The 17,334-nt window shown below is 40.6% G+C and overlaps 1 protein-coding gene across 4 annotated transcripts in view; it reads left to right on the top strand.

Annotated features, from left to right (window-relative positions):
- LOC137950873 (uncharacterized) overlaps positions 1-17,334 on the top strand; it is a 125,189-nt gene that overhangs the window by 19,187 nt on the left and 88,668 nt on the right. For 3 of the 4 annotated variants that reach the window (XM_068797529.1, XM_068797530.1, XM_068797531.1), the window contains 5 exons: positions 3,004-3,178; positions 3,329-3,723; positions 3,901-4,024; positions 9,798-9,896; positions 10,018-10,089. In XM_068797529.1, coding sequence (XP_068653630.1) covers positions 3,004-3,178; positions 3,329-3,723; positions 3,901-4,024; positions 9,798-9,896; positions 10,018-10,089 — 865 coding nt within the window. The remainder of the gene's footprint in view (positions 1-3,003; positions 3,179-3,328; positions 3,724-3,900; positions 4,025-9,797; positions 9,897-10,017; positions 10,090-17,334) is intronic. The other variant, XM_068797532.1, reaches the window with a different exon arrangement.

Here is a 17,334-nt window from a genome sequence, read left to right as displayed (position 1 = left end):
AGGGATCCATTCCTGCATAATCGGGACCTTTGTCTCAAAGTGCATCATAGCCAAATTACTCCAGTTTTCACGGATAGGGGTACCCACAAAGGAGGACAAAGACTTCTTTGTCAGGAGCCAAGAAGATATATGCCCCACCACTCGGTCTGCCACACGATCAATTGCTTCACTTTTACCATCAAACCTCCTACGATTGCGTTCATGCCAAAGACCCCACGGGATGAAACTAGTACAAGCAGAGAGCATCACCTTTCCGAGGCCAGGAAGGGAAGTACCAAGGAGCGACTTACTAAATGAGAGCATATCAGCCGCCATGCAGAATTGCAACCCCAACATGCTAATTATGGATGTCTAAATCTTCCATGAGAAGATGCATTGAAGCAGAATGTGACTTGTGGACTCGGCATCAATGTTGCACATGGGGTCGATTGAGGGGTGACCTCTTCTCCTAAGCACATATGCCGAGAGAATCTTGCTGTAACAAACACTCCACATGAAGAATTTAATCTTAGGAGGAGCACAAAGACGCCACACAAAATAGATCTCATGATCCTATTGAGACGCATTCCAGCCATTGATGAAACCGAATGCAGATGATACCGAGAAAGTGCCTCTTTTGTCCTGCCACCAAACGAGCTTATCTGCCACCAATAGACGAATTTTTACCGAGATTACAGAGTCCATCAAGCGGCTGGCCTCCAGTGCCTCCGTGTCCAAAAGACTTCTTCTGGGATGGGGGTTCATACCAGCCCCCTCAAAAGCATCGGCTACTGATATATCTCTGCGGGTAGAGAGGATAAATAGGCTTCTGAAGGCATTCTGTAGCGGCTTCTGCCCCATCCATAGATCATCCCAAAACTTGAGGGACCTACCGTTTCCAACATAGAATCTATTGGTAGAAGAAAATTTTGGATGAAGTAGGTATAGTGCTCTCCAAATTGAAGATGAACCTCTCCAATTACCCCCTTACATCCACCAATGAGCGATACCACCAAGCTTGGCAAGAACCATTTCCTTCCAAAGGTTTGAATAGTGAGTATTGATTTTCCATAACCATTTTAGGAGCAGTGCTTGGTTCATATTCTTGGATTCATGAATCCCCAGGCCATACATATTTTTTGACAGGTACTAATGTTATGATCTTGTTCGACGGAACACGTATGTGTCAGCCGATGTGACCTTTTTTTGAACATACTCCATATTTTTCATCATCTACTAAGCTTCCTGCATCACCTGAATCTCCTTTAGACTGTCCTGTTCCTATTGCAGTTTTGGATATACCAGCATCATCGAGTTCTTCATTGCCTCTTCGTGTTTACAGTCGTCGCTCTCGTACTCCTGCAGTACCTCCAGCAGTACCTCCAGCAGTTACCTCTACAGAGCTCTCTCCTCATGATCCACCAGTTTCTGTTTCTTTATAATCAGGGTTTAAGTGAAATTTTACAATAAGACAAAAATGCCCCTCAATTCTCAAAATTACATATCTCCTAAAATACATGTCTAAATTGAATGAAAATTTAACTAGAGATAAAATAAGACATTCTCTATCTAATAGCCATACTATAAGAGAAAAATGTAATATTGAAAATATAAGAAATGACCAAAATACCCTTGAACTTGTATTTTAACAAAGAGATAGAGGGCCTGTAAAAGAGAGAATTTCCTGTTCAATTTTTTAAACATTGAGACAGATTATATTATATGTACTATTTCAAATTAAGAATATATATATATATATATATATATATATATATTTGGAACTTCAAAATGCCAGCTGGGGGTTGAAGCTTCTGGACAACTTCTTTTAGAAGGATTCAAAGTCAAAGTGTGCTGGTAGATTTATTCTTTGCATATTTACTGTAGATAGTAAGTTTTTTAAAGGAGTTGTCTAGAAATAGCTTCCTTTTTTATTTTGAGGGGTCAATCAAATTTTGCTTGAGTGTCAACTTAATTTGTTGAATTGGAAGTTTTTAGCTACCGGGAGGCTTACAAGTAACTAAAATAAATGGTTATATGATACAATCTTAAACTATAAAAGAAGAGAAGAGAAGCTGTGAGAAACAGAGTGCCTAACAGTCATCTTCTTGGTTGTAGAAGTTTCCTTCTGTTTGGAAAAAGACTAAGCACTACATATGTTTTTTCTACTGACGAACTTAGACACTTCTACCAAGGCTCCTGGTAAGAAAGAATTTGGTGTATTTAGTAACAAGTTAAGGTTATTTGATATATATTCTTCTGCTTAAAGGGTAATGTTGAGATGTGCAATTCAGGGGTATTTTGGTGATTTGTTTTTCGTGGGTATGTGTAACTAGTCCCTCCCACGTGCTTTGTTTACTATTTTGTGTTTCATATGTAGTTTGTCCTTTTTTCTTTAGAATAACCTGGTTTATAAGCTGTGAGTGAGAAGGGCATTTTAGACCATGTACTCATGCTCTGCTTAGGTAATATTAAGAGGGTAAAAGGGTCAAGCTCGATCCTAATCTGTTACTCTTTTCTTTTGTGGCAACTTTCTCTCCTTCTCTTCTTTCTCTTTTGATCTCTCTTCTCAGTCCTCTTTATTTTCAAACTTCACACTTTGTATATTCTTTCTCTTTGCAATAAAATACTCGCTGTTACAAAAAAAAGGAAAAAAAAAAAACTTAAATGCCTGCACTTTAGGCATGGATTGTTTGCTCCAGTTCAATCAGGATAAGTGTTTTGAAACGGAATTGGCACAATATTGTCACAATCCCAGAGTAAGCCAATGACTCGGTTCAATCCTTGGAATGTAGTCATTGGGCAAGCCCATGTTGTCCAGGACTCCTGAATTCCTAGACACCATTAACTTTTCCTTTTCTATTGCGATGAAAATTGAAAGAAAGCTGCCTTGAATATATATATATATATATTTTTTAATGTTATGCTCTCTGATTTCAGTGGTGTTGTTAGGTGAGTTAACGTTGCTATATTTGTTTTTCCCATTTAAATCATCTACTGTACGTTAATTTACCTTTATCTTGGTAGGAAGCAGGACATTGAGCTTATGAACATGCGATATGCTTTGGAAGCTGTTGTTCTTGCATTAGGAGCTATTGAGAGGAATTCAACCAATGAGAATGAAAATAAACACAATTTGGCAGGTTTTTACCTGAAAGACCTCCAGAATCATTTAGAAGCTATCAGTAGTATTCCACGCAAGGTTAGTTGCTTCTCTTAAAAAATGTAGTGAGCAGCAATATTGTTAGGTCTTATTGAGGGGTGTTTTATGTACTTTGTTTCCTATTGTCCTTGAGAGGCATAATCACTTTATATCTCTTTGTTGACATTGTGATTACTCCTTTTGTTGCAGATATTCATGTTGAACATTATTATTGCTCTTCTATATATGGATGACATCTCTGTCAGTTTGATGCATTGTACCCCTTCTACTTGCAATAAATCCATTTTTAGCACTTCCTCTGAAGGGGATGGTGAAACAGTAGTATCTTTTATGGCCCAACTACTCAATATATTGCATCGTAATCTACCAACTGCTGGGTCTGAACTTGAGCAAGCATTGAACTCCATTGTATCCATTGGAAGGCAAGCCTTAGAGTGGAGGATTTCAAATGCTAAGCTTTTCATTGAAGATTGGGAGTGGCGATTATCTTTCCTGCAGCGCCTTCTACCATTATCTGCACGCAACTGGAGTTGGAAGGAAGCACTGGCCATATTACGTGCTGCTCCTTCCAAATTGTTAAATGTGTGAGTTGGCAAGAGTTTCAGAACAAAGTTTTTGTCATATTTTTCCATGATTTCTCGTCCATAAGATAACACATAAACAATATGTCTATTGACTTCTGAATAATATGTTTATTTGAATGTTACTCTGAATAAGTTTTGAATTGCTACATTTCAAAAAATAATTTTTGAATTTTGTAGCTGCATGCAAAGGGCAAAGTATGATATTGGTGAAGAGGCAGTACATCGGTTTGCTCTACCTCCAGAAGATAGAGCCGCTCTTGAACTTGCAGAATGGGTAGATTCTACTTTCCAGAAGGCATCGGTATGCTCTATGCACATGGAAAACCTTTGCTGAAGTTTTTTTTGAGAAGTAAGTGTGAATGTATTACTGAAGAAAAAAGATTACAACCCTTAAAGCTAAAGAGACATTTCCTCTACAACAAGGTGTTGGAGGGAAACGCCTTTTTTAGCTTGAGCATCGGCTAACTGATTAGCTGATCTTGGAACATGTTTCTAAGTGCAATGTAAAACAGAAATTAACTTACAGATTTCCTCAAATAACCTCTGCTGAAGTTAGCTCTGGTTGTGTCTTATTTTTTAACTTGTTGTTGTGGTTTGTTGTAATTTCCATACATTCATATCTTGGAGGATGAACGTAAAATTTGTAATATTCAAGAGGGGACTATTGCCTTTACATAGTAAGACTACATCTATTCTTTGCCTTATAGGCAAATATATACTTGATTCTTTGTTTTATTCTTACGTCATGCTTGCTTTGGGTCTAGTGAACCAATTTCGATAACTTTGTTGGTGCTAAAAATTTACTCTTTGGAATGCTTGCTTTGGGTCTAGTGAACCAATTTCGATAACTTGGTTTGGAGCTAAAAATTTACTCTTTGGAAGCTAGTGATTACTTTAATATCTAACTGAAGTTGTAATTAAATGATCTCTTGTCTTCAATCACGTAAAAAATGACTTTTTGATTGTCAATTTAGACTGTGGTATAAATTGTGTGGACCCTTAGATTAAGCATTTTAAAACTTTTTAACAATTGAATGTTAGATCTTCTAATGGGGGATAAGTTCTAGGTTTGTTGGTTTGAAGAACATCCTCTTAATGGTTTTAGTGATGTTTTGTAATGTTGCATGTTGGTATGAACTTGCACTTCCTCTTAGCCTTATGATATATTCGAATTGACTTTGACCAACTAAGGTAGTTTTGACCAGTTAGCCTCTCAGATGTAATGAAAACTACATTTTTCCCTTCTGAATTTTCAGATTTCCTTGATGGGGTGATAATCTCACCAGAATCAGCCATTAGAATAAGCTAATACTCATTTCAACCCTAATTTCTCTTCCCACTCATTGTACAAATACCAGTTATGGTCGGCCCTACTTCAAAAATTAGGGTTAGGACAAAAATTGTAATGTGCACCAACCACCGATGTAGAATAATCCAAACCTATGCAATCAAAATAGCATAACCCACGAGTGAGATCAATGTGAAGAGAGTATTCAGAGTTGGAGAGAGACCTTTCCTCCTTGAGCTGGTCAAGAGTGGAGATTCGATCGAGGAGGGGGTTCTTCAAACCAGTAGCAACAGAGTGGCGCTCAGAAGATCAGGACTTGATGCAAGATTTAAGAGACTTTAATTTGAGTGGAAAGTTCCATCCAGGGTTGGGGTTGGTAGGAAGAGAAAGCCTCCGATCTTTGAAGTTGGAGTTAAAATTGGGTTCCCGGAGCCAAATGTTCTCAAAACGGAAGGGAGAACGACCCCACGACTAGAAATTAGTATCGATGAGAATCAGACATATCCTGTTAAGCACCTTGCCAAAAGTGTTATTATAGAGATGGAGCCAGCTGGCAAATGCAAGGAACATGTTGAGTTTTGAAAGGATGGGAAGCTGTTGCCTGTTGGTCCAGGTGAACGTCTTCCCAGAAAGAGGGATCTCAGTTAATTTAAGGCTACTGATGTGATCAGCGAAGGCTCTCATAGTGGAGGTGGTTCTGCTGTGGGAGGGAGGGGGGGATTTTTCGTGGCAGGGGCGAGTTGCATTGAAGGAGGCCACTCGCATGACTTTGGCAGCCTCTTTAGTTCTAGGTAGGGGGCCCAAGTAAACTGCACCGAATCTTGCTGCAAGTTCCATAATTTGTTCCCATTCGTTAGCACGATACTTGTGCTTTTCAGATTGTAGTGCCTCCACAAATTTTCGAGAGTGCTTGCCTAGAGGGGGAAGAATAAGATTTCCAGTGTCTGGATCACTCAGGAAGGTAGTTAGGGGGAGAGGAGCACTGGGTTCACCAGTGGTAGGATGAGGCTGGTGGGTTTCCCTCTACTTCTGTAAATGTTTAGTGGAGTGGAAGTGGTAGCAGTACGAGCTGGAGCTGGGGGGGAGGCTGGCTGATGACTGGTAAAGCCGGTTCGGGGTGGAGAGTTTGGGCTCATGATTGAGAGAGGCGTAGGGCTAAGAAAAGGGGAGACAAAACTAGATATAGAAGTCTCGGTGGAGATAGATTGAATGTCAGGGAGATAAATGGGGATATTGTTGAGTGGTTGCCAGTTACTAGGTGTTGGGCATAGGCCAGTTTGAGATGGGTGTACTGGGTGTGATTTTTTTTTTTTTTTTTTTAAGAGTGTATATTGATAAAAAAAGGAAAATTTACAAACAAACCTAAGTCTGAGGGCCTACCTCCACAATAAGGCGTTGGAGTGAAATGCCTGCTTTGGCCTGGGCGTCTACCAAGTGATTAGCAGAGCGGGGAATGTGTGTCTAGTTACAAATTAAAAGAGAAAATAAATTACATAATTTCAAAAACATATCCCAATGACACCACGGGGGCCTGATGGAATTCACGCACCAGTTGGTGACCACCTTTGAGTCACCTTCAATGCAGAGAGGACCCGAGAGGTGACTTTAGAAGATTTTGATACCATGTTACAGACCCGAAAGTTCCGCTGTTGTAGAGTCAGAGTTGCCAAGGGGGCTTGCATAGGAGAGGAGGAAGTCGCCATTTGCATTGTGGATAACACCACCGAAACCCACTGGACCCGGGCAACCGTGAGCACTACCATCAAAATTAAGCTTAAAGTGGCCGATCGGAGGCGGGGTCTAGATGGCCATGATCAGGGGGCGAGAGGGCTGGGAGAGACCAGCGATTATCTGCGAGTTTCCTCTAAAGTTGGTGTCATTGAAACTTCTGAATTCTTTTCTGTTGAGGAGCCAAGTAGTTACTTGGCCAGAGATTTGTTCTGTGAATTGGCTCCACATGAAGTTTGAATTAAGTGTGGGTGACTATTGGAGGTAAGGTTTTGCAGTTAAGGTCAACAGACTAGACGAGTGCTTTCTGAGGCTATCAGAAAGGAGCTGATAGATTGTTAGTCTGTTGTCACTCTCCTCATGAAGCAACAGGAGGGCAGGCTCTAGTGTTTGAGACACTGTCAGTATAGATGCTGTGTCATTGTCGATGCGCAGTAGGGTGCCAAAATTTTTGGCAATGCATTCCATGGTATGCCAGCACCAGAGCTCTGCCGGGATCCCACGAGCTGTGACCCATTGTCCCAAGGGGGCATTAGTGAGGGAGGGAGACCAATCTAAGAACTTTTTCACCACAGAGTTTGGGTGAATGGTAGCCTCCTTGGCTAATGTTTTATCTTTTGCGGACTTGAAATGTAGAAGCTAGAGCTGGTAAGAAATGTGAGAGATTAGTGGGGGGTAGCTAAGAGACAATTGAGTGGTGGCCCAAAGGTGGATGGAGTGCTCAGTGGGACAGGGCGAGCGGGCAAGAGCCAAAGCAGCCGAGGCCAGACGACGCAAATCATCAGAGAAGGCTTGGGCTGGGATGGTGAGGGAGATGAAATCAGGTTTGTGTTCAATGCACGGGGGAGGGGGCTGTGGTAGCTGGCTGGGGGAGGATTTACGGTGACAGTGGCAGACGATGGTTTTGAATGGTGGGTTGGTTTATTGGAGGCTTTGGGTGGGAATGGTGGGTCTGTTGTGTGGTTGGGACATCTCGTATGAGCTAGAGGAGGCAGTTTTGGAAGGCACCCATTCGAAGTTTGTATTGGTGAGCTGAGGAATGAACAAAATACCCATAATCGCACCCCGGCGACACTGAGTAATTCTACATTATGGTTGGCCATGGTGGAGCTGGGTGGCGAGGTAGAAAACGAACTCACCCGTCCAAAGCTCCCTGGCGAAGCTTCTTCCAGTGCTGCCAGCGGTAACTTTGTCAAAGATCTTGATGAAGGAGCCTCTAGCCTCACTTGGGATGGAAATGAATGATCTTCTACTCCCTGTCATTGACGAAATACGAATTACTTGACCCGAGCATTTGTGAGTTTGTCTGATTGTGGTAGTCGTCTTCCTGTACCGGAAGGAGAAAGTTGGGGGTTGCTAGCCGAGGCATGTCGAAGTCTTCTTCTGGTGGATCTACTAGTGATGGTCTGCCACTCGCCATCGTTGTCTTCCAAGAGCCTGGTCTTCTTAAATCTTCCGTTTTGCTGCTATCGCTAAGTGAAGTCTCGTTCACCGTTGAGTTCGTCGTCTTGTCCATTCTGAAGGGGAGGTAGAGGTGCGGAGGCGGGAGGGTGATCGAAGAGTTGGTCCGCCCAGAGAGTCTCCGCACAATGCCATCCCAGAGAAGGAGAGAAAGTAACTTCCAGAACATAATCTAGAGACAGATCTAACCAGGTAGCATAAGATAATATAAACTACTCTGCAGTAGATTTTCTGACATCCTGGATTGGGTAAAATGCTTCCCTTAGCATGTATTGCTCACATACCATGGGACTGTGGCTTGGAAGAAACAACAAAAGATTCAACAACAAAGACTCCTTGGTGAATTAAGTCAATTACTGAATTCTAGGATTAATTGCCACTTGGGTTAATACTAGAAAGGAGTTTAGAAGCTTGAGAGGTATTACTATTAGAGGCGGTTGATTGTGCAGATGTTCTCACTCATTAAGCCAACCGTTATGGCAGAATGGGTCCTTCCCAATGGCATCGTTAAACCGAACTTTGATGCTGCTCGGGCAGAGCAAGGATTGGAGGAGTGTTTAGGAATTGTAATTGTAATAGAACCACCCTGATTTCCTACTCAGGGCCAATTGGCATTTCAAACTCTACTTCAGTGGAACTTTAGGCCCTCTTGCAGGAATTACTTATCTTTAGAGAGTACATGAGTGACAGTCTTTTGATTTAAGGGGATACCAAAGTGGTGATTGGGTGGTGCTCCTTGGGTTCCAATCTACCTTGGTAGCACTCAAGGTCCTTTTATGAGGCTGTCGATAATACTTCTCCCCTTGATTGTAATTGGAGTTATATTTCTAGATCAGCTAATTCCTTAGTTGATTCCTTGGCAAAGCAAGGGGCCTCCCTTCAATCCCTTGTTGTAAAGAGGGGGGGCACCTTGCATTGCCTTTTGTAGTTATCTTCTTGGCTTTTGCGTTGAATAAATTTTTCCTTTCTCAAAGAAATATCTGCTCAAACCTCCACGTTGGCTTTTCACTTTCTTTTCTTCATGAAATTACACTACCTGAATCACTCTCAATAATTAGAGGAAGGTTAAAATGATTGTAGAAGAGTAGTAGGCCTTGTTGTATTAATCACAATTCTACTTCTGTGGAATCTACTATAACGAGTGGACCTGATTAAGACTGTAATATCTGGTTATCATGATCTTGTACTACTCCAATCCCGCCAGGCCCTAGGTTTCCTTTTGAATTCCTTTTAAAGTTAAAAACTTAAGTTATCTCCTTGGGGGAGTTTTCTATTCTTGTAATGTTATAATTTTGCCTTATTTGTTACTTTTAACACAATGTTTTTCCTGTTGTATCTCAAAGTAGACCCTGTATATAATCCATGAATTCATCTGTTGGTTGAGTCCACATTAAGCATGTGTCTTTATTTTAAATTGATTTATCTTTAATTTTGTTCTTTATCCTGGAGATTGAGTTTTACTTATATGTGTTTGATCGTCCTTTACTTTTGCTCTATTTGGTGTTTTTTTTTTTGTTTAACAGTATCTGAGGAAGTTTTACATTTATTTCCATAACTTATATGATTTGAAAGACATTGATTTCGAGCATCCTTTTAGGTAGAAGATGCTGTATCTCGTGTTGCAGAGGGAACCCCAAATGCAGTTCTGGAACTGGACTTTTCATCCTTCCGTGCTCAGTTGGGTTCCTTACCCACGGTATGTAAGCATGTTAGCCTTATTTTTTCTTTAATAAATATTATTTTTTTTTCCACAAGTTAGCCTGTTCTGATTGTTCAAAAAAAAGAACTACCATTTTCTTACATTTGTTCTTTGCCAGATACTTCTTTGCATTGATGTTGCTGCAACTTCTGCAAAGGATGTTCAGATGTGCAAACAACTTCTTGATCAGGCAAGTCAAAGGCCTTGAATGAATTTAACAATAATCAAAACTTAAGGTTTTCCTTCATTTCTTTATCACTCTTCAATTCTCTGTCAATTTTGTCTCTATACTCTTTTCTTTCAGTTCAAGAGATATAGATTATAATGTTGATCCTACTGTTTTAGAGTTTCGGGAATAATGTTCAATCTTTGGAAAATAAGGGGATTTAGATTGAGGAAGAGACTCCAGTTCGGCTCAGAAAGATTAACTCTGTGGAATTTGGATCTACGCTTGGGGTGATCACTGGAGTTTGGCTTGATTTCTGTCACTCACTCCCTCTCTCTCTCTCTCTCTCTCTCTCTCTCTCTCTCTCTCTCTTGAATGGCAATTAGGAATTGGAATCCATTAAGAAAGCTCCCCCAACGAGAGTGACACGGTGAACGAGTACAACCTGAGAGATAATCTTGGCTCAAAAGAGCAGAAAAGACATCAGGAGGCTAATGGTGGTGCTGATAAACTTGCTTGAGAAAGGGTTAATTGTTCAGATATGGTGTTTAGACATCAGGAGGCTTACCTTTGTACTTCTTTCAGTTTGTTCTCTCTTCCTTTGTAGTCCTTTTCTTCTTTGGCCCCTTAATGTTTAGGGGGCCTTGATTTCTCGGACTGTGTAGTTGTACATTCCTTGTCCTTAATAAAATTTCTCTTAATACGATTTCACTTTACCACTCCAAAAAAGGGATAAGAAAAGATGAGAAAAAATCAAGAGAGGGAGATAGGTACTAACAATAAGGTGATACTGGGTGATCCACTCTAGCCAATGAAGTAATGCTATCAGTGTTTTTAGGAGTGTGTAACCATGTGATATTTCCGGTTTTAAAAACATCTTCTATCTCATCGAAGTACATCAAAAAGTGCCCCAATGGGCTAGCAAGCTATGCTCATAGACCTCCATCATCTCATGTTTTTGAAATAAGGTGTGAATATATATTGCAAGATGAAGAAAGTATACATACCTAGCTAAAGAAGGCCTTCCTCCACAAGAAGCTAATGGAGGGAAACACCTTGTTTAGCCTGATTATTTGCTAAATGATTAGCAGATCTAGGAATATAATTCTATTTACAATGCATTTGGGTAACTAAAGTACATATATCCTCAAATAATTCCCAATGCCACCAAGGAGGTTTCAAATAATTCATACACCAATTGATAACAACTTTTGAATTGCCTTCAACACAGAGAGGGCCCTCCATCTTTTGCTTGAAGAGTTTTAACCCATTATACAACCCGTGTAGCTCAACACTGGTTGAATCAGATATACCAATTGGTCCAGCATATGATAAAAAAAGATTCCCTTTATCGTCATGAATGACTCCATCAAATCCAGCTGGCCTAGGGCAACCAAATGCACTTCCGTCAAAGTTTAAGTTGAAGTGTTCCAATGGGGGTGGAGATCAAATTGTCATAGGAGGAAGGTGGGACGGGAAAGACATTTCCGCAATGTGACGCTAGTTTCCACGCAAATTTGATCCTTTTAAGTTCTGAAATTCCTTCTGCATGAGTACCCAAGAGGATACTTGCTCAATGATTCTATTGCACAAAATTTTCCAGGGAAGATATTTTTGATAAAATTTTCTGTTGTTTTTCTCTTTCCATAGACTCCAGACAATGTAACCCACACAACAAGAGATTAATATTTTCCCAAGTTTGGGAAGATGAGCGCTAGTAATAGTGAGTATTGTAGAAGGTAATGATTGAGATGGGCAGTATTGCAACCCAATTTTGTTTATGAGTTTGGTCCAAACCAAATGGGCATACTCGCAATGTAAAAGGATATGATCTGCGGTTTTAGGAGAGGAATGACAAAAAGGGCATAAGGGGTCCGAAACACTATTTCCACGTCGAATTAATGAGTCGGAGGTTTAAATTTTTTTCAGCACGCGGTCCTAATAAAAAATTTCACACGAGGTGGAATGTGTAAGGACCACACAAAAGCAGTTGGATAGATTGGTTGATTTGATTGGAGAGAGACCAAGAAGTAATAGGCAGAAGCAGTAGAGAACTACCTTGCCCGCACGGAGTCTAGATGAGTGTCTGGAGAGTTTTTGATTCTTACCGTTGAGAGACTTGAGACAAGATCAACAACTTCAATGGCTTCAACGTCCGACAATGCTCATCGGAGATCTAAGTTCCACTCACCAGAAGTAAACCTTTGCGCAGAAACGGTCGCATCTTGTTCTATTGCCAGGTGATAAATACGTCCATGACTAACATTGAAACTGCTTGGGCCAACCCACCAGTTTGTCCATAATTTTGTTTGGCTGCCTGTACCGATGTAGCATTTGACAACATTTTTAAAGGCAGGCAGCAGCTGGGCAATCTTCTTCCACACATGAGATAATTTATAATATCTTCCACCATCACTCCACCAACCAGAAACTTTCCCTGCTTTGGCTTCAACAATTTTCCGCCATAACAGAGTTGGTTGCATATTAAATTTCCATATCCACTTCAACAGTAAGGCAGAATTGGTTGTTGCAATATCCCGGATCTTGAGACCACCCATTACAATGGGTTTACAAACATCATCCCATTTTACAAGGCTATATTTTCTTTCCCCATTTGGTGCACCCCATAAAAATCTCCTCTTAAGGAGTTCAATTCTATTCCGGACAGAGGCTGGACAGCAATACAAGGAATGAAAATAAGAGGGTATGCCATGTAAACAAGATTTTATGAGTACAAACTTACCAGCTTTGGACAAAAATCTTCCTTTCCATGATGCAAGACGGCCTTCCAGGCGCTCAATGACATGGTGCTAGGCGCTTTTTGTAGGTAGGACGGGAGTCAGTGGAAGACCTAAGTATGTGCCGGGGAGAGATGCAACTTTTAACCAAATAACTTGCCATTGAATTTAATATGGAGGGGTCAATATTAAAGCCAATGATAGAAGATTGAGCCCAACTTATCTTTTGACCAGAAGCCAATTCGAAAATGTTGAGCAAGGCTTTCATGTGGGAAATCTGTCTCATAGAACCTTCTCCAAAAATAATAGTATCATTAGCGTACTGCAAGATTGGAATATCTTGGTTCGGGTCTTCAGAGACAGGACTAAGCCAACCTTAGCATTTAGAAAATTGGACTATAGAAGCAAGGTGCTCCCCAATGAGAGTAAAGAGAAAAGGAGACAAAGGGTCACCTTGCCTTATTCCCCTTGTTGCTTTGAAGAAACCGCACGACCTTCCATTAACGAGGACAAAATATGATGTGGTGGAAATACAACTTCTCATCCAAAATTTCCACCTATTCCCAAAACCCATTCGATAAAAAAGGTGATCGATAAGTTTCCAATTTGCTCGGTCAAAGGCTTTTTCAAAATCTAATTTTAGGACGAATTTGTGCTGGGAAGATTTTTTGAAAGAGTCTAATAGCTCGTGAGCAATCATGTAGGAGTCCAAAATATTTCTATCTCGAATGAAAGCACTTTGACTGGGATTAATGACTTTCGGAAGGTGGGCTTTTAGCCGATTTGCAAGAAGACGTCCAATGATTTTATAATAACTGGTTGTGAGGCTAATAGGTCGAAAATTTTGGGGTAGGGTTGTGTTGGATTTTTTTGGGATAAGAGCAATGAAAGATGCTCCAACTGCCTTATGGGTTATGTTGACTTGGTGGAAATTGTGGACAAAAGCATACACATCACTTTTGATTGAATCCCAAAAACAGTGGTAAAACTCACCATTAAAACCATCAGGTCCAGGAGCTTTATCTTTCGGAAGGCCCAGGGCAGCCAAATCAATTTCTTCAGTGGTGAACGACTTTTTCAGATCTTATGCGTTCGTGGGAGAGATGCGCAGGAATTTGAGTTGCGGCAGCTTTGGTCTATTGTAGCACACCTCGGTGTACAAGTCTGAGAAGAACTTCACCAGAATATTAGAAATGGAGGAACTATCCATTATCACTTGGTCTCCATGACAGAGAGTAGTGATACGGTTAGTCCTCCTCCTGGCTGAGGTGATGGAATGGAAAAACTGTGTTTCCATCTCCCTCGGCCATCCAGCGGAATCTAGCACGTTGTTTCCAGCGGATAGATTCAAAACAAAGTAGATTTAAATATTCCAAATTTAATTGATTTCTAATAAGTGAATCAAGAGGAGAAATAGATCTTTGTTCTTCGAGTAGATCAAGCTCAGATATGCGGCGACGAACCGATTCTTTCTGGGAAGCAGCAGCAACACGATGATTACTGGCCCATGAACGGATGACCTCCATCATCTTTTTTTGAGGAGTAAGTGTGAATGTATTACTGAAGAAAAAAAAGATTACAACCCTAAAAAGCTAAAGAGACATTTCCTCCACAACAAGGTGTTGGAGGGAAACGCCTTTTTTAGCTTGAGCATCAGCTAAGTGATTAGCTGATCTTGGAACATATTTCCAAGTACAATGTAAAACAGAAATTAACTTACAAATTTTCTCAAATAACTCCCAATGACGCCAAGGAGGTTTGGATGGCTTTGTGCACTAGTTGATAATGACTTGAGAATCTCCTTCAACAAAGAGAGCACCTTCCTTTTTTTGTTTAAAAAGTTTCAGACTGTTGTACAACCCATGTAATTCTGCGCTAGTAGAGTCAGATACACCAATTGGACCCGCATATGTGAAGATAAGATTGGCTTGTTCATCGTGAATAACTCCGCCAAAACCAGTCGGACCCGGACTTCTAAGAGCACTTCCATCAAAATTTAGCTTAAAGTACCCAGGAGGGAGTTTGGACCATTCAACCATTTCAGGAACTCTTGTCGGATTAGACATACCTACAACATTTCGCCAATTTCCTCGCATGTTTGTCCCTTTCAAGTTGTAAAATTCTTTGCATTGGAGAACCCAAGAGGTTACTTGACCGATAATCTGATCACAAAGAATTTTCCGTGGGAGACCTTTTTGATTGAATTTTTGATTATTTCTTTCTTTCCATAAATTCCATGTAATGTGTCCAACACAGCAAGGGATTAAATTTTTTCCCAATTTTGGGAGACGAGAACTAACCAAAGTTAGGATGGTGTTATGTAAATCTTGAGATGGGCAGTATGAAATACCGATTTTATCTGTCAATTTCGTCCAGATTTTATGAGCATATGCACAATGTAGAAGCGTGTGATCTGCTGTTTCGGGAGATGAATTACAAAACGGGCATTCTGGGTTTGGAACATTAACGCCACGTCTTTGTAAAGCGTTAGCAGTTAAGATTTTCTTGCGGCATATCGTCCAGATAAAGAACTTAACTCGAGGAGGAATAGGGAGCGCCCATGCAAAGGCAGCAGGATGTGCCTCTTGGGGAGTCGGATATGCAATCAAATGGTGGTACGCAGAAGCAGTGGAGAACATACCTTGTTTGTTCGGCGTCCAGATAAGTGTGTCAGTAAGCGTTTTAATGTCACTTCTGAGAGCATATTGACCAGGTCAGTGGCTTCCAGTGCTTCAGAATCATTCAATGCTCGCCTTAGATGTAGATTCTAGCCACCCAAAGGTTGCCAATGGTCAGAAACCATCGTGCTATGAGATCTTGATAATTGATAAAGACGTTGATGACTAACTTGCAAACAGCTAGAGCCTATCCACCAATCTGTCCAAAATAGAGTTTCTTTTCCGCACCCGATGTAGCATTTGACGACAGACTTAAAAGATGGCAAAAATTTGGCAATTTTCTTCCAAACTGGAGATAACTTATAAAACCTCCCCCTGTCCATCCACCAGCCATGAACTGTTCCGGACTTCATTTTAACCATTCTACGCCACAACAAATTGGGTTGCATGTTGTATTTCCAGATCCACTTCATGAGCAGTGCCTTGTTTGTGGTAGCAATGTCCCGAATCCCGAGCCCCCCCCCCCCCCCCCCCATTATAATTGGCTTACAAACATCTTCCCATTTTACAAGATTAAACTTTTTTTCCCCATTTGGCCCATCCCATAAGAATCTTCTTTTTAAAAACTCTATTCTATCCCGAATAGATGCAGGACAATGATACAAGGATAAAAAATAGGAAGGAATACCGTGTAGGCAAGATTTGATGAGAACCAACTTACCAGCTTTGGATAAAAATTTCCCTTTCCATGAAGCGAGACGCTTCTCAAGACGCTCAACAACCGGGAACCAGGAATTCTTTGTAGGCAATAGTGGAGTCAAAGGCAAGCCCAGATATGTGCTTGGAAAAGATGCACACTTACAACCCAGAGCATTCGCCATTGAATTGAGAATGGAGGGTTCAATGTTAAATCCAAAAATTGAGGATTTCTCTCAACTAATTTTTTGACCAGTGGTCAATTCAAAGATGTTCAAAACAGCTTTCATGTGCTTAACTTGTCTCATGGACCCTTCTCCGAAAAGGATAGTATCATCAGCATATTGTAAAATGGGAACATCATGGTTCGGATCTACAAAAACAGGGTTTAGCCAACCCGAAAGTTTTGCAAAACGGATCATAGAGGAAAGGTATTCTCCTACGAGAGTAAAAATGAATGGAGATAGAGGGTCTCCTTGTCTTATCCCCCTAGAGGCTTTGAAATAACCATGAGGTTTACCATTTACCAAGACAGAATAAGAAGGAGAGGAAAGACAACTCCTCACCCAAAATTTCCATCTTGTGCCAAAACCCATATGGTCAAAAAGATAATCCACAAGTTTCCAGTCAACCCGGTCAAAGGCTTTCTCAAAATCAATTTTCAGGACAAACCTTGGAAGGGATGATTTTTTTAACAAATCAAGGAGTTCATGAGCTGTTAGAGAAGAGTCCAAGATGTTTCTGTCTCAGATAAAAGCACTTTGACAAGGATTAATTACCTTGTAAAGGACTGCTTTCAACTGATTAGCCAAGAGAAGCCCAATAATTTTATATGAACTGGAAGTAAGGCTTATGGGACGGAAATCTTTGGGTAACTCTGAATTTGTTTTTTTGGGAATAAGAGCAATAAAAGATGTGCCGATCCCAGAGTGAGTTATACCCACTTGGTGAAAATTGTTAATGAAGGCACATACATCGTTTTTTAACAGGTCCCAAAAACAGTGGTAAAACTCACCATTAAACCCATTTGGTCCTGGGGCTTTATCTTTAGAAAGGCCAAGGACAGCCCGTTCAATTTCTTCAAGTGAAAATGGTTTTTCAAGATCTGCAGCGTCTTCAGATGAGATACGCTCGAAGTCAAGCTGATGGAGTTTTGGTCTTCTAAAACAGTTTTCTGAATATAGTTATGCGAAGTACTTCACCAAGAGGTTAGAAAT

Source organism: Aristolochia californica, unplaced genomic scaffold (assembly GCF_029961685.1).
Source record: "Aristolochia californica isolate CCGP_79_NKW_82.1479 unplaced genomic scaffold, dmAriCali1.0.hap1 SCAF_14, whole genome shotgun sequence".
In the NCBI taxonomy this organism is placed as follows: domain Eukaryota; kingdom Viridiplantae; phylum Streptophyta; class Magnoliopsida; order Piperales; family Aristolochiaceae; genus Aristolochia; species Aristolochia californica.
This window is presented reverse-complemented; position numbering and strand designations above follow the sequence as displayed.